At 50.2% G+C, this 14793-nt stretch overlaps 2 protein-coding genes across 10 annotated transcripts; both read left to right on the top strand.

Annotated features, from left to right (window-relative positions):
• The first annotated feature begins 310 nt into the window (after positions 1-310).
• Positions 311-5341, top strand: Ttc36 (tetratricopeptide repeat domain 36). Its single transcript, XM_008850892.3, has 3 exons — positions 311-502; positions 1785-1973; positions 5008-5341. Exons 1-3 carry the CDS (start codon positions 388-390, stop codon positions 5268-5270), a joined length of 567 nt encoding a protein of 188 aa, XP_008849114.1. The 5' UTR covers positions 311-387; the 3' UTR covers positions 5271-5341.
• Positions 5326-11999, top strand: Tmem25 (transmembrane protein 25). Of its 9 annotated transcripts, XM_008850889.3 has the most exons (9): positions 5329-5539; positions 5995-6091; positions 6366-6677; positions 7873-8163; positions 8370-8501; positions 8789-8819; positions 8975-9075; positions 9210-9296; positions 9450-10722. In XM_008850889.3, exons 2-9 carry the CDS (start codon positions 6022-6024, stop codon positions 9521-9523), a joined length of 1098 nt encoding a protein of 365 aa, XP_008849111.1. In that variant the 5' UTR covers positions 5329-5539; positions 5995-6021; the 3' UTR covers positions 9524-10722. The 9 variants fall into 9 exon arrangements, 7 of the variants coding, with proteins under 7 accessions (XP_008849109.1, XP_008849111.1, XP_008849112.1 ...); XM_008850887.3 differs by having other exon boundaries at positions 5326-5539; positions 9210-9543; XR_003846760.1 differs by having other exon boundaries at positions 5449-6091; positions 9152-9296; positions 9450-9485.
• Positions 12000-14793: the final 2794 nt, after the last annotated feature.

Here is a 14793-nt window from a genome sequence, read left to right as displayed (position 1 = left end):
ATTCTGGATAAGACTAGTTCGTTACCTTCTACCTATCCCTTCTCACCAGAGGAGGTCAAGTAATAGTTTCTAAACAGACCACAATAAAATGAAAGCTTTTTGGCACCTTCTCTGCCCCATTCCACCTTAAGGCTGAAAGTGGACTTGTTTATTTAACTGTGTCCTGGTGTGGATTCAGTTGAGAAATACTGTAAAACCACTAAACCAGGGTCACTAACCCAGGCCAAGAGGGCTGATCTGACAATAGAACCAAGGAATGGTAGGCACCCAGCCTGAGGGGGCGGTCCGCAAACAGAACCACCTCTTTCACAGTAACTGCCTCCTGGAGGCTCACTGTCTCATCATCTTTATATCCCGTCACCTTTTCGGACTTCTGAGCTGAGCACCATGGGGACTCCAAATGATCAGGCGGTGTTGCAGGCCATCTTTAACCCTGATACTCCATTTGGAGATGTTGTTGGGTTGGACATGGGAGAGGAAGCAGAGCAGGAAGGAGATGAAGGTGAGCTTTGACTTTGGAGTATAGCTCTCTACAGGGTGGTCCACTGGCCGGCCCCTGGGGGTAGCAGTGGGAGGTGGAGTGACAGGACCTCTTGTTCCACCCTCCTAGATTATGACTAAGATTAGAATCAGGTCATCTGATCTTCAGTGCACAGGTCAGGGTTTGGCTGGAATCATTCTGCCAAGAGAAGGCCAGAGTTTGTTTCTTGGTACATCAGCCTTGCACTGTTTGAAACTTCCACTAAAATCTTACCATGATCCAAGATTGTTTGGGTGTTGAGTGTTGTTAAATGCTTACATTTTTGTCATAAGGGATGCCACATCCCACAGGGATGGGTAGACAAGCAGGTCAGGGGATAGGGGCTCAGTTGAGCAGTCCTGACGTCAGGCAAAACTTTATTTATTAAGCAACATTAGAAGCCAGACAGAGCTAGCTTTTCAGCAGAGGGAGCGCACATACCACCAGCCACTAGTGAAGTTGGAGCCTTTAAGGCTTCCTCAGGAGTGAAGCCTAGGCTTTACTGAAACTTTGGGCTGAAAATTCCAAGTGTTCTTCACAACCTGGGACTGTCATGGTGACCTTTGTGTCAGAGACAGTATGTAAAGCAAAAGGAAGACAAGCAAGAGCCACAAGGGTTCAAATTCGAGTTTAATCCCTGATCAAGCATTCTGGAAGCAGAAGCAGGCAGATCCCTGAGTTCAAGGCCAGCCTGGTCTACATAGTTCCAGGCCAGCCAGGGACCCTGTCACAAAAAAAAAAAAAAACATAAAAAACCCAAATCTAGCCAGGCATGGTGGCACACGGCTTTAGACCCAGCACTCCAGAGGCAGAGGCAAGCTGATGGATCTCTGTGAGTTCAAGGCCAGCCTGGTCTACAGAGTGAGTTCCAGGCCAGCTGGCGCTACAGGGAGATCCTGTCTCAAAAAGACCACAAAAAAAATAAATAAATAAATAAAAATAAAAAAAATAAAAATCTAAGCTCTGCAACCTGGGACTGTGTGGCCTTGAGCAAGTTACTGATTGATGCTAAGGAAGTTGAACCCTTGGCCATTGGAGGTGGGAGGGGCAGAACAGTCATCCAACATTCCTTTCTCAAGTCTCTAGGCCAGTGCTAGCTCCCAAGTTTAGTGATCTCAGCTTCTACCCCAAATTCTGCAACTTACCCCTGTTGTCACCCATACCCAGCCAAATCTGCCTTGGGTTTCATGATTCCGAAGCCCAAAGTGGCTTTTCTTGCTCCCTACTGTACACATGTCCCTACCTCATTTCTTCCCTGGTGCAGATGGAGTGTTCCCTCAAGCACAGCTGGAGCAGTCCAAGGCCCTGGAGTTGCAGGGGGTGAGGGCAGCAGAAGCTGGGGACCTCCACACAGCCCTGGAAAGGTTTGGCCAAGCCATCTGCCTGTTGCCAGAGAGAGCCTCAGCCTACAACAACCGGGCCCAGGCCCAGCGGCTCCAGGGGGATGTAGCAGGTGAGGAGACACTCCAGAGACTCCACAAAAGAGGCCCCTGAAGGGCAAAGATGAGTTGACTATGCGGTGAGAACATGGGGGTAGTCACTAAACTCCCTGGAGCCTATGTTCTTACCTACAAAGCCCAGAATGGCGTAAAGAATCCTGGGGGCCTCATGGGACTATTACGAAAACCAAGAGACTGCATTCTGTCCATTAATTTAATAAGATCTTACTAGGCAGCAGTAGGCTAGAAGCAGAGGCCATAAGGACCAAAGAGACAGTATTTACAATAGTATTTATATAGCAATTATTGTGGATGAGGCATTGAGCACTTTATAACTAGACTGTAGTAACTCAATCCTCAAGATCACCCTAAAAGGTATATACTATCATTTCATTGGAGATGAAGAAACTGAAGCAAACTGAAGTAGCTTGCCCACTATCCTCCAGCTAAGAAGTGGCTGAGCTGGGCTCTTAATCAGGTGCTGGGCTCTTAATCACATGATACTGCTCCTCAGGGAATTCAAAATTAGGATAACAGGGGCTGGAGAGATGGCTCAGTAGTTAAGAGCACTGACTGCTCTTGCAGAGGACCCAGGTTCAATTCCCAGCACCCACATGACAGCTAACAACCATCCTTAACTCCAGTTCCAGGGGAAACCGACACCCTATCCTGACTTCCGTGGGCATTGCACGACATGGGTACACTTACATACATGCAGGCAATACACTCATACACATAAAATTAAAAATAATACATAAAATATATTTTTAAAAATTAGGATAACAGCCGGGCGCAGTGACGCACACCTTTAATCCCAGCACTTGGGAGGCAAAGGCAGACGGATCTCTGTGAGTTCAAGGCCAGCCTGGTCTACATTGTAAGTTCCAGGACAGCTGGGGTTACAGGGAGACCCTGTCTCAAAAAGACCAGAAAGAAAAAAATTAGGATAACAGCCGGCGTGGTGGCACATGCCTTTAGTCCCAGCACTTGGGAGGCAGAGGCAAGAGGATCTTTGTGAGTTCAAGGCCAGCCTGGTCTACATAGTAAGTTCAGGTCATCTGGGACTACAGGGAGACCCTGTCTCAAAAAATCAAAAAAAATTAGGATAACAGCAAGCAAGTTTGAGAGAGGGCAGTATGGGACCTGCTCCTAAAGGACCAGTTCTGAAGGACGAGAAGTTGGTTGGTACAGTCTATAGGGGGCTGGAAGGCATGCATAGGCCCAGGGAACTTCAGATCTCCAGGGTGGCTGGAGCAGGCCGCATGGAAGGCTTAAGAGCTGAGCCTTACAGAGGTGAGCAGGGACCAGAGTTTGACAAACCAGGAGTATCAGGCTAAGGGAGGAGGGTGTCACTCAAGGGTTTAGCCAAGGCAGGGGAGGTGACTGGATCCAACCTAATACATTCAGGTAACTGTGGCTGGAAGAAGGATCACCAAAAAAGGGAGAACTATATTGGGGACCAGAGACCAGGTTGATGTGAAAGGATAAACAACAGAAGCCTGGAGGGTAACCAGGTGATAGGGTGAATTGGTGGATGTGTTCCTGGGACCAGGTTTTTCTGGAACCTCAGCAGAAGAGTTTAGACTCCATCCTTGGAACAATGGAAAGCCCCCAAGGTCTCCTTTAAAAAAAATTTTTTTTGGTCGTTTTGAGATAGGGTCTCCCTGTAGTCCCAGCTGGGCCTGGAACTCACTATGGTAGACCAGGCTGGCCTTGATTTCACAGAAATCTGCCTGCCTCTGCCTCCTGAGTGCTGGGAGTAAAGGTGTATGCCACCACACCCAGCTAAAAATGTTTATTTTTATTTTTATGTGTTTTAGTGTATTGCCTACATGTATGTAAATGCACCCATGTCGTGCATTGTCCATGGAGGTCAGAATAGGTGTCAGATCCCCTGGAACTGGAGTCACTGATGGTTAACTGCCATGTAGGTGCTGGAAATCAAACCCAGGTCCTCTGGAAGAGCAGACAGTGCTCTTAACTGCTGAACCATCTCTCCGGTTTCCCCAAGAGCCCCTTTTGCAGGCTTGTCTGCTTTAGGCTGCAGATAGAAACCCCAGAGATTCTGAGATAACTGCGTGCAGTCTTAGATTCCTATAGACTGGTTGTGTTGAGGGAAACTGAGCAATGCCACAGTCCCAGGGCTGCACAGTCTGCAGTCTGGGTGGGGTAGGGAGCATAGTTCTGCTGGGTTTCCAGAACCAGACATACAGACGGTGGGCGGGAAGCTCAGCCTTTCTCCAGGATGGTGCTGAGCAACCCGAGTCCTGTCAGCCTCTTCAGGAGACAAGAGACTGGACTGATGCAGAGCCAGAAGAAAGCAGCTGGTGAACTTCACAGAAGCCCTAAGCTGGCTGTCTGAGGTTCTGAGCTCAGAGTTGAACCCCAACTCAAGTACTTTCTGAGGATCACAGTAAGAAAACAATGCAGGCCAGTTCTGGCTCCATCACCTCCTTCCAAGGAAATTAGATACAGAATAATGAAGGCCACGGAGCTAATCAAAGAATGAGAAAAGGCAGGCAGTCCAGGGAAGCAGGAGAGCAGCTGTTCCATACCAGGCAATAAAAAACAGAAGGAAAAGAGGGCATCTAAAGGAAGAGTGGGAGACTGACTATATAGTAAGAAATAGTTGTGAACCTACTGATACATCTTTTGAACTCTGGGATTCAGTCGGTCACCAGGCATACATGCTTAGTAACTTACCTGTGCTATGAACTACAGATACTTGCCAGGACAACTGACAGATTTACTAATACAATGACCAAAGTCCTCCCATCATCGTTCCATTGTGGGTGTTTGTATCACTGGCGGAAAATACCAGGAACGAGAGCAGGGCAAGACTTGGACTTTGAGCTCAGCTATGCCACTACCTGGCTGGGCAGCCCCCAAGCAAGTCAAATCAACGCTTCCAGTCTTAAATCCCTCTTGGCTTCTATGTCTGCGACTTGCAGGCGGATGGAGACAGAGGGGATGGGTTCCTCGGTCGGTGGGTGGGGGCTCGGGTGCTCGGACCCCGCTGACCACTGCCCGCCGTCCGCCCACCCGCAGGCGCCCTGGAGGACCTGGAGCGCGCAGTGGTGCTGAGCGGCGGCCGGGGCCGTGCCGCCCGCCAGAGCTTCGTGCAGCGCGGCCTCCTGGCACGACTGCAAGGCCGGGACGACGACGCCCGTAGGGACTTCGAGAGGGCGGCTCGGCTGGGCAGCTCGTTCGCGCGGCGCCAGCTGGTGCTGCTCAATCCGTACGCCGCGCTGTGCAACTCCATGCTGGCAGACATGATGGGGCAGCTGCGTGGACCCTGCAACGGGCGCTGAGCGCCTCCCCGGGGGACGGACAGGGGTTCCTGATACAATAAAGCAGGCGGGACTCGCCGACTGCGCCTGCAGCTGCGTCTGCCCAAGCTCGGGGTAGCCGGGTCTCCCGCTGGGATCGCGGCGCGGGCGGGGTGGAGAGGGAGGGCCGGCCACCTGCGCGTGCTCGGCCAGCGATTGGTCCAGCCTGGCGCGCTCCCCGCCCTTGCAGTGGACTGCGGTGCTCAGCAGACCTGAGCAGTTGCTGGGGCGGTGTTGCGGGAGGGAGCCAGGTGAGCCGCCCCGAGGGCAGGAGCAGGGGTGGGATGCTTCGGCGACCCCCGACTCCGCAAGGCTTTCCTGCTGGGCCCGAGAGTGCCTAAGCGGCCGGCGTCGGGAAAGGGATGCAGGGCGAGAGATGGGAGTGGGGAAGAACAGGGTAGTTAGGAGGGGCCAGGGGCGGGAGGATTTCCCCCTGGGGAAGGGCGCGCGTGCCTGTGCGTGTGTTGCAGCTGCATCCCCGAGTGCTGTCACTTACTGCCAGCGCTGGCTTCTATGTCCTCAGGATGTCCAAGTGTGCCCTGAGTGGGTCTGTCACTGGGCTTTGCTGAGTGTCCGTATCTTGCACCTGTGGGCTAGTCTACATCCGTGCACGGTGCTTTTGGTTTGTGGAAAGTAAATTCCTGCAGGAACTGCTATGCTTACCTGCTGTCACCTCACTGACACCTAGGCTGCCCCCTTCTCTCAGCAGCCTGGGGCCCAGGCTCTGACCACCATGGGGCGGCCTCTAGGCCCAGCTACCCTCCCACGCACACTGCTGCTCCTGCCAGCCCTTGTGAATTCAGGTACACCCCTGTTTATCCTTTGGCCCATCACTTCTGGAGGCCACAGCCACCTTCCCCTCCTTCCTTGCACCTTCCCTCAGGGTACCTGCTCCAGGCACCAGAGCCAGGTTCCCTTATCCCACTTCCCTATCCTAGGTCCAGCCAGGCCCTGGTGCAAGATCCTAGCTGCCCTGTCTCTAGGCTTGCTGCCCCTCTGTAACTGGACCACATCCAGGTCACAGTATAGTACCAACCCTCTCCGAACCCCTCCCAGAGTCTACCTGCTGTGTTCCAGGTTGGGGGGAATTGGCACCACAAATTGATGGTCAGACCTGGGCTGAAAGGGCACTACGGGAGAATGAGCGCCATGCCTTCACCTGTCGGGTGGCAGGGGGCTCCGGCACCCCCCAATTAGCCTGGTACCTGGATGGACAACTGCAGGAGGCCACCACCTCAAGACTGCTGAGAGTGGATGGAGAGGCCTTCTCTGGAGGTACCAGCACTTTCACTGTCACTGCTCAGCGGGCACAGCATGAGCTTAACTGCTCCCTGAAGAACCCAGGGAGTGGCCCGTCAGCCAATGCCTCTGTCATACTCAACGTGCAATGTGAGTATCCCTGAAGTGTGCAGGAAGAGACATTCCTAAACCCCCAGCAGCCATGGGCAGATGTTCAAGAGGATATTTCTTGAGTTTTTGGTGTTTTGTTTTGAAACAGTCTTATTATGTAGCTTAGGCTGGCCTCAAACTTGGAAATCTCCTGCCTCAGCCTCCCCAGTACACCACCACACCCAGCCTCAGGAGAACATTTAACAAACATTAAGCAGTTGGCAATTATAGCTCACTTTATCCTCATTGATCTGATGAGGGAATTACTATTTTTATCCCTGTTTTACAAATGAAAAAACTGAGGCATAAGGTACTCAAGCAATCTGCCCAAGGTCATAGAGATGTTAGCCAGGATCCAGATCCTATGGCTGGCTTTTTGATTTATTTTTTGAAACACAGTCTCATATATCCCAGGCTTTCTTCAGATTTACTATATAGCCAAAGATGACTTTGACGTTCTGATCTTCCTGCCTCTACCTGCTCAGTACTGAGATTACAGGCATGTACCACCATGCCTGGTTCATGTGGTATGAAGATTGAACCCAAAGCTTTGTACATGCCCTAGGCAAGCACTCTACCAACTGAGCTATATTTCCAGCGCAGGTTTTTAAATTTTAAGTCAGGGTCTTATGTAGACTGGACTGGTCTCAAAACTTAAAATCCCCCTGCCTCCTCTTGAATGCTGAGATTACAGGCATGTACCACTACACCTAGCTTATGCTCTGATGAGGTTTAAATCCAGGGCACTGTGCATGCTGGGTAAGCACTCTACCAACTAAGCCACATCCCCAGCTCCTGGCTTTCTACTTTTAATTAAATTTTTATTTTATGTGTATATTATTGTTCTGCCTGCATGTACAAAGTTCACCATGTGCACGCAATGCCTAAGGACACCAAAAGAAGATGTCAGATCCTCTGGAACTGGAGTTAAGGATGGTTGTTAGCTGTTATGTGAGTGCTGGGAACTGAACATAGGTCCTCTGCAAAAAGCAGCCAGTGTTCTTCAATGCTGAGCCATCTCTCCAGGCCCCCACCTTTCTACTCCTGCTGTGAAATGCTACTGTACCAGCAGGCCCAGCTGTCCTGTTCCTCGGTGTTCTGAGGAAAGGTCCAGCCCATTGCTCCCATCCAGGTTTGGGAAGAAAGCACCAGAGTGAGGGGCTGTGATAGCATACTGTTTTCTGCTCTGCTCTAGTTAAACCAGAAATTGCCGAGGTTGGGGCCAAGTACCAGGAAGCTCAGGGCCCAGGCCTTCTGGTTGTCCTGTTTGCCCTGGTGCGGGCCAACCCACCTGCGAATGTTACCTGGATTGACCAGGATGGGCCAGTGACTGTCAATGCCTCTGACTTCCTGGTGCTGGATGCTCAGAACTATCCCTGGCTCACTAACCACACAGTGCAGCTGCAGCTCCACAGCCTGCCGCACAACCTCTCAGTGGTGGCCACCAATGATGTAGGTGTCACCAGTGCCTCACTTCCGGCTACAGGTGAGCATCAGTAGCAACTGGCTTGGCAAAACTCAGGTGGGTGCAGAGATCTTGGAATGGAAATGGGAGGACTTGTTGCCCTGTGGGTGGATCTTGTGGATGAATGGTCCCCAGCCACCTTGGGCAAGGACAGAGTAGCTGGGCCTATGAAATGTTAGGGTTGGGGATAGTGCCCAGTTGAAACCTAATCAGTGGACAATCTGCAGGGCTCCTGGCCACCCGAGTAGAAGTGCCCCTGCTGGGCATCGTTGTGGCTGGAGGGCTTGCCCTAGGCACTCTAGTGGGGTTCAGCACCTTGGTGGCCTGCCTGGTCTGCAGGAAAGAGAAGAAGACCAAAGGTAGGGCCAGTCGCGATGGGGGCAGAGGGTGGTAGAAGACTGATGATGAAACTGGGGGATGAGCAGCAAGGGTAGCAGGCAGAGCTGGGCAGAGCCAGGCATGTCTGACATGGCAAAGCATTAAGTGTGACTGTGGGTGAAACAGCTGTGGGTGGGACAGACACTGTAAAGCTGTCTCTGGGCATTTGCGAGACTCCTGACCTGAGAGTCTTGGGTCTGAAAGGGCAGGGGCAGAGCCCAGCATGGGAAGGCACACTGATTCCATGGCATGGTATCTTTGTCCTCAGGCCCCTCCCGGCGCCCATCTCTGATATCTAGGTAATGTTTCTTGGGGTTGGGCAGATGAGCTAAATCAAAATACAGGTGGGGACAGGTGGGAACCTGGGCCTTCTGGGAGATCTCGATTGGGCCTCAAAGCAGGACCATGTGCCTGCTGGTACCAGGGCACATCTCAGTCTTTGTCCACCCCGTAGTGACTCCAACAACCTGAAACTGAATAATGTGCGTCTGCCACGGGAAAACATGTCCCTCCCGTCCAACCTTCAGCTCAACGACCTCACTCCAGATCTAAGAGGTATGTTTAGGACCCGCCCTTTGCCTGTGTTTTATCTTCAGAAGTGCTTCTGAGAAAGAGAGATCTTGGTCCTTAGGAGGAGATATGCCCCATTAGGCACAGCCCTTCCTGAGTACCGACCCGTCACCCAACAGGGAAAGCAACAGAACGGACAATGGCTCAGCACAGCAGCCACCCAGAGCTTCTGGAAGCTGAGCCTGGTGGCCTCCTCACCAGCAGAGGTACTGAGAGACCTACTGCCCTCCTGCCCTCCACTGCCTTTGTATCCCATCCCTGTTCTTGTGCCCAAGGCTCTGAGTGCTGTGAAAAGAAAGGGCTCCTCTAAACTCCAAAGAACCAGGGTTACTGAGCCCCTGGCCATCTCTGACCCACAGGCTTCATACGCCTTCCAATGCTGGGCTATATCTACCGAGTATCCAGTGTGAGCAGTGATGAGATCTGGCTCTAAGCTTGAGGGTGAGGCACAAGGGCTCCCTCGGTCCATGGACTCCATGGAGCAGCCACCCCAATGCCTCCTCCAAGCCTTCCTCTGCCTGGCCATGTTGCCACCATGAAGAGGCCATGCCACTGCCACCTGGCCCTCCTGGCTGGTCATGCAGTGTATTTCACTACACTCTGATCTGCAAGGCATGAGAATCCTTGGCAAGACTATCAGTCACAACTAGGCCCCTTGTGCTCACTTAATTTGGGGCCCTGCATGTGATGACTGAGCCCAGATGTTAAGTCTCTGGCCAGGTGTAGTCAGGTGTGGCCCCACATCCAAGTGTGGTATGGCTTGCTATATGCCCCACACTAGTATCTACAGCACCTTGTACAGTGGATAATGGGGGATGCCTAAGTAGGGGATGGAGGGACCCTGTATGTCTTGGCTGTCTCTCTTATGTATGCTATGCAGCTTTGTTCTTTCAGGGAAAACTTAGTCCCCTGGATCTGTATAGAACCAAACTGTCCTTTGCAGGAACCAGCCCCTGGCCTGGGGACCTGGCCAAGCACAAACTAGTCCTTTTTGCTTCATACCTCTGCACTTCTCTGCCCCTTTGTCCCCGCCTCTTGTACATCATAGGTGATTCACTAGACCTCCATTTCTTCACTGGGCATTACGTTCCATTAGCTGGGGCCCTCAAGGTGCCAGCACCTGGTGTTAGCACAAGGCAGGGAGGAAGGGAGGTGAGACAGCATGAAGCTATGCATCATGTAGTACAGTGTTAGCACTTCAAGAACATCCCCCAGGGGATGGAGGGGAGGGTACAGAGCCCTCTCAGCATCCTCGTTTGGCCTTCAGCAGTTCACTGTGTCTTGAGCACTCAGGATTGATGGTTTCCCTCTGCATGTCTCCCCCACCATATGACCCCATCCTTGACTGACCTCTGGATGCCCCATCCACTGGAAACTATTTGTCCTGCCCCATCTTATCCTTTAGGGAATGATCACAGTGGGCATGTAATTCAACAGTGCCAGAGGCTTTAGGGGGACATGGAGAAAGAGGGAGCCCACATAGCCCCAAAGACCTAAGAATGCTTTTAAAAAGCAACAGGAAAACAATAGAGTATAGAATATATTTTTCCCTTACTGATACCTTGTTTTATAATTTTTCTCATGTTACTGGTTAGGACAGTGTTGAGCAAACAGTAAAGTAACTTGACTGAATGAATATGTCTGTTCATTTCTTCAAATGTATTTTTTTCTTTGGTTTTGGTTCTTTGAGACAGGGTCTCATATAGCCCAAGCTAGCGTGTCTGTGCTAGGGATGGAACCCGGGGCTTGGTGCATGCTGAGCAAGTGCTCCGCTACTGAGCTATACTGCCAGCCCATAAACATTTTTCAGTCACACAGTAGAGAAAACACAGCAAGCACCTGTGTATCACCCACCAGGAGCAGTAGCTTAGTATTTGCTAATTTAATGTAGAACATAACTACCATGAGTCAAAGTTCTAGCGAAGAAGGCAGTCTGTTCCTGAGAACCTAAGGGAGCGACAGCATTCCTAACACAAGCTGAGTTAAATGCCAGCACTAACGGTAAGAGAACAGGGCGCCTGTCCTGATGCAGCTATGCAACCTGAAGCACTATATGATCACAGCTGGTTCGCATTTGTAAGAAACTGCATACGTTGGCATGTATCAGGCTGACACAGTATATAACCTTCCCCCAATCAACTGTTGCCCTACTTTGTCCTGTCAGTACTTGGCTCAATTATCCAGTTGTTCTAGCCCAGAATATCTCAGACTCATCTTTGCTTTTTCATCCCCCATGTTTATTTTCTCACCAGGTTCTGCTGGTTCTGTCCCTCCTGGCCATGTCTCACATCTCTCAGTGAGGAGGGAATACTGAAGGATCTCAACAGACAGACCTTACTGGGTTTCCATCCCCACTATCTTAGCATTAGATCACACCCTTTGGGTCCAGTCACATTTCTATACAGTTGTCTATGTGATAATCAAGCCTGTGCAATGAGATCTTCATAAAAATCCAAAAGGACAGGGCTCACTGCTTCCAAATAGACAAACAATAATCCCCCCCTATGGCTCATACTGCTGGTTTCTCCAGATTCCTAGCCTGCTAGTCAGTTCTGCCAGGAGGTGAGGAGGTGGGAAAGAGGAGACAGAACCCTAGCTCATAGTCCGTGCAGTGGTGGGCGAGGTTCTGCTATCTTCAGCACAGTGACACCTGAGCCTCTCAACATGTGGCCAAGGTGTGTTCCTAGGTACTAACACTGACTTCCATGTACTTTCAGCACCCTCCATTCTCTCAAATGCTCTAGTGCTTCCCTACACTTAAAAAAACTTAGAGGGTTGGAAAGGTGGCTTAGCGGTTAGGAGCACTGGCTGCTCTTACAGAGGAGCCAGGGTTGATTTCCAACACGGACATGGCAGTTAACAACTCTAGTTCCAGGGGATCCGACACCTTCTTCTGACCTCTGAAGGCACTACACGACACGACATGCAGGCAATACACTCACACATAGAAAATAACAAAATATTTTTTAAATTTATTTTAAATTAAAAAAAAATTTTTTTGGGTCTTTTTGAGACAGGTCTCCCTATAGCCCCAGCTGGCCTAGCACTCACTATATAGACCATGCTGGCCTTGAACTCACAGAGATCCATCTGCTCTGCCTCCTGAGTGCTGGGATTAAAGGTGTGCACCACTACATCTGTCAAAAAAAAAAAATTTTTTTTTTTGTCTTTTTGAGACAGGGTCTCCCTGTAGCCCCAGCTGTCCTGGAACTCACTATATAGACCAGGCTGGCCTCGACCTCACAAAGATCCACCTGCCTCTGCCTCCCAAGTGCTAGGATTAAAGGTGTGCGCCACCACACCCGGCCAAAAATTTATTTTTATGTGTGTGTTTTGCCTGCATGTATACAAGTGTACCCATAATGTGCAGTGTCATAGAGGCCAGAAGACAGCATCAGAGCCCCTGGAACTGGAGTTACTGACAGTTCTTAGCTGCCACATGGGTGCTGGGAACCAAATAGACCTAGTGTTGATCTCATGATCAAGAGCAGTCAGTGCTCTTAACCACTGAGTTATCTCTCCCTTGCAGAGGACACAAGTTCTGCTCCCAGCTCCCTCATGACAACTAATCATCTGCCATAACTCAGGGGATCTGATGCCATTCCCCCTTCTGACCTCTGTGGGTAGTGCACGCAGGTGGTGCACTTACTTACATGCAGGCAAAATACTCATACACATAAAAATAAATTTAAAAAATTTTACAGTTTATGTGTGTATGCATTGTGTGTGTCAGAGAACAACTTGTAGGAATCAGTTCTCTCCTTCCACCATGTGGGTCCCAGACCTAAGATGACCTAAGATTGAACTTAGGTCATCAGGCTTGGTAACAAGCTCCTTACCAGCTGACCATCTTGCCAACTCCTTCCCCACACTTTTGTAACCAATTTGTGGTGCTAAACACTGTTTGTGAAAAATACCTAGAATGGTTTCAGGCTTCCCAACTAGAGAGTAGCTGGTACTCCTCCAAAACTACTTCCTGAATCAGTGTCTACCACCACTCTCCTCAAGCTGTTCATCTAACACTGCCACAGCAAGGCTTCCTGGGGCCACAACCAAACAGGTCTGACTGAGCTAGACAGGCAGATGGCTTGGGAGGAAGGCAACGTTTACTGGACAGAGAACCCACCTCAGAAAAGTAAATTCTGGGCAATTCAGTGGACACCTGCTTGGCATCTCCTAATTCAATTATGACACTACCTAGAGACAGTTCAGCTCTCCCAGGCTAGGGACTCAAGTCCCCAGACTGCCCCACCTTTCCTATGTCAGTCTCAAGCTCCCATGTTCCTGTCTATGATTCTGAACAACCAGCCATTAAGTTGGGGTTTCCACAGCTCTCTCCTTGGGTTTGATTAATATGACTGAGCAGCTCGCAAAACTCAGAGAGACACCTTTACAAGAGTCTGATAAAGGATGTCCAAAGGATAGAGATGGGGGGCAATAGCAGGCATGATGGCTCAGCTTGTAATCCTGGTGCTTGGGAGGCAGAAGTATGAGGATCATGAGATCAACACTAGCCTGAGCTACATAGTAAGCTCCAGCCCAGCCTGGGTTATTGTTGGGGAACCCTGCTGCTAGGGTTGTAGTTCTCCATGTCCGGATAGCTCTAAGGGGCTCGATGCCATATGGAAGGACTCCCCCATTCTCAGCAGGGTGCCTCCTGCTCTTCCTGACTTACATGGAAAAGTGCTGCCAAGCACGGACTCCTGACCTTATTTGGAACATGACCTTTGGCATAGTTACCTGGAGTAAAAACCACCCCCAGGTTTTTTCTGTATGATAATTAGGCATTGCCCGGTAGTCCGAAGATAGGCTACTGCCACATGTAAATAAAGCATACTATGAGCACCTATCAGCTGAGGCATTGGCTACTGCCTCCACACTATATTTTCCCTAGTTCTCCCACTGAATAAACGGAGCTATTTCACTGAATCTAGAGCTGTTTCACTGAGTCTGGAGCTGCCTGCATCACTGAACCTGCCTCCCCAGAAGGGCTTTCTTCCATCAGTGCTCACTGGCCGTCCTGACCCCATTCGTCGCTTCTGCTCCCTTTGTCCTCATGGAGTGGTGGCCAACAACCCATGAGGAGACAGAGCGACGCCACAGGTTATACCACGAGACCCGTCTCAAATACATAGATAAGTTTAAGTTTATTTATTTAGAAAATTTGAAAAGTTGTATAAGATACACTTTCCAGAAGTTCACTTTCTGGGACCCTCTATACACTCGACTGTTTGGAAGATCTGTGAACCTTGTCCTTTGAAAGGTTTTTGGCTTTTTTTTTTGCTTTAAAGATTTATTTATATGTGTGTGTACTCATGTGCATATGAGTGTGGGTACCTGCAGAGTCCAGAGGACTCTAAGCCCCTGGAGTTGGAATTGTAGGCAGTTGGTTGTCAGCCACCTGACATGGGTGCTGAGAATCAAATCTTAGTCTTCTGGAAGAGCAGTACAAGCTCTTAACCACTGAGTCATCTCTCCAGGCCCATCCTTTGAAGTTTTTAATGGATATTCATTATAAGGTATGACTGAAGCATCGACCACTGTGCTGACATGTGATTAGACAACAAGAGTCTGATCTAATGCTGTAAGTATGGGGCAGGACCCCTTCTGAAAGGAGGGTCTTGATCTATTATCAGACAGGTAGATCAAAGGATGAAAGATTAAGCCAGGTGTGGCAGCATATGCCAGTAAACCTAACACTGG

The sequence above is a fragment of the Nannospalax galili genome, unplaced genomic scaffold (assembly GCF_000622305.1).
Source record: "Nannospalax galili isolate Female #2095 unplaced genomic scaffold, S.galili_v1.0 scaffold265, whole genome shotgun sequence".
In the NCBI taxonomy this organism is placed as follows: Eukaryota; Metazoa; Chordata; class Mammalia; order Rodentia; family Spalacidae; genus Nannospalax; species Nannospalax galili.
The sequence above is the reverse complement of the archived record's forward strand: the minus strand, read 5'-3'. Positions and strand labels throughout refer to the sequence as shown.

Excerpts from the sequence above, each read along its gene's own strand:
- Ttc36 (XM_008850892.3), top strand. The coding sequence starts at position 388 with ATGGGGACTCCAAATGATCAGGCGGTGTTGCAGGCCATCTTTAACCCT. Across the intron at positions 503-1,784 it reads AGAGCAGGAAGGAGATGAAG|ATGGAGTGTTCCCTCAAGCA; the intron begins GTGAGCTTTGAC and ends TCCCTGGTGCAG. Across the intron at positions 1,974-5,007 it reads GCTCCAGGGGGATGTAGCAG|GCGCCCTGGAGGACCTGGAG; the intron begins GTGAGGAGACAC and ends GCCCACCCGCAG.
- Tmem25 (XM_008850887.3), top strand. The coding sequence starts at position 6,022 with ATGGGGCGGCCTCTAGGCCCAGCTACCCTCCCACGCACACTGCTGCTC. Across the intron at positions 8,164-8,369 it reads TGCCTCACTTCCGGCTACAG|GGCTCCTGGCCACCCGAGTA; the intron begins GTGAGCATCAGT and ends GACAATCTGCAG. Across the intron at positions 9,076-9,209 it reads CCTCACTCCAGATCTAAGAG|GGAAAGCAACAGAACGGACA; the intron begins GTATGTTTAGGA and ends GTCACCCAACAG.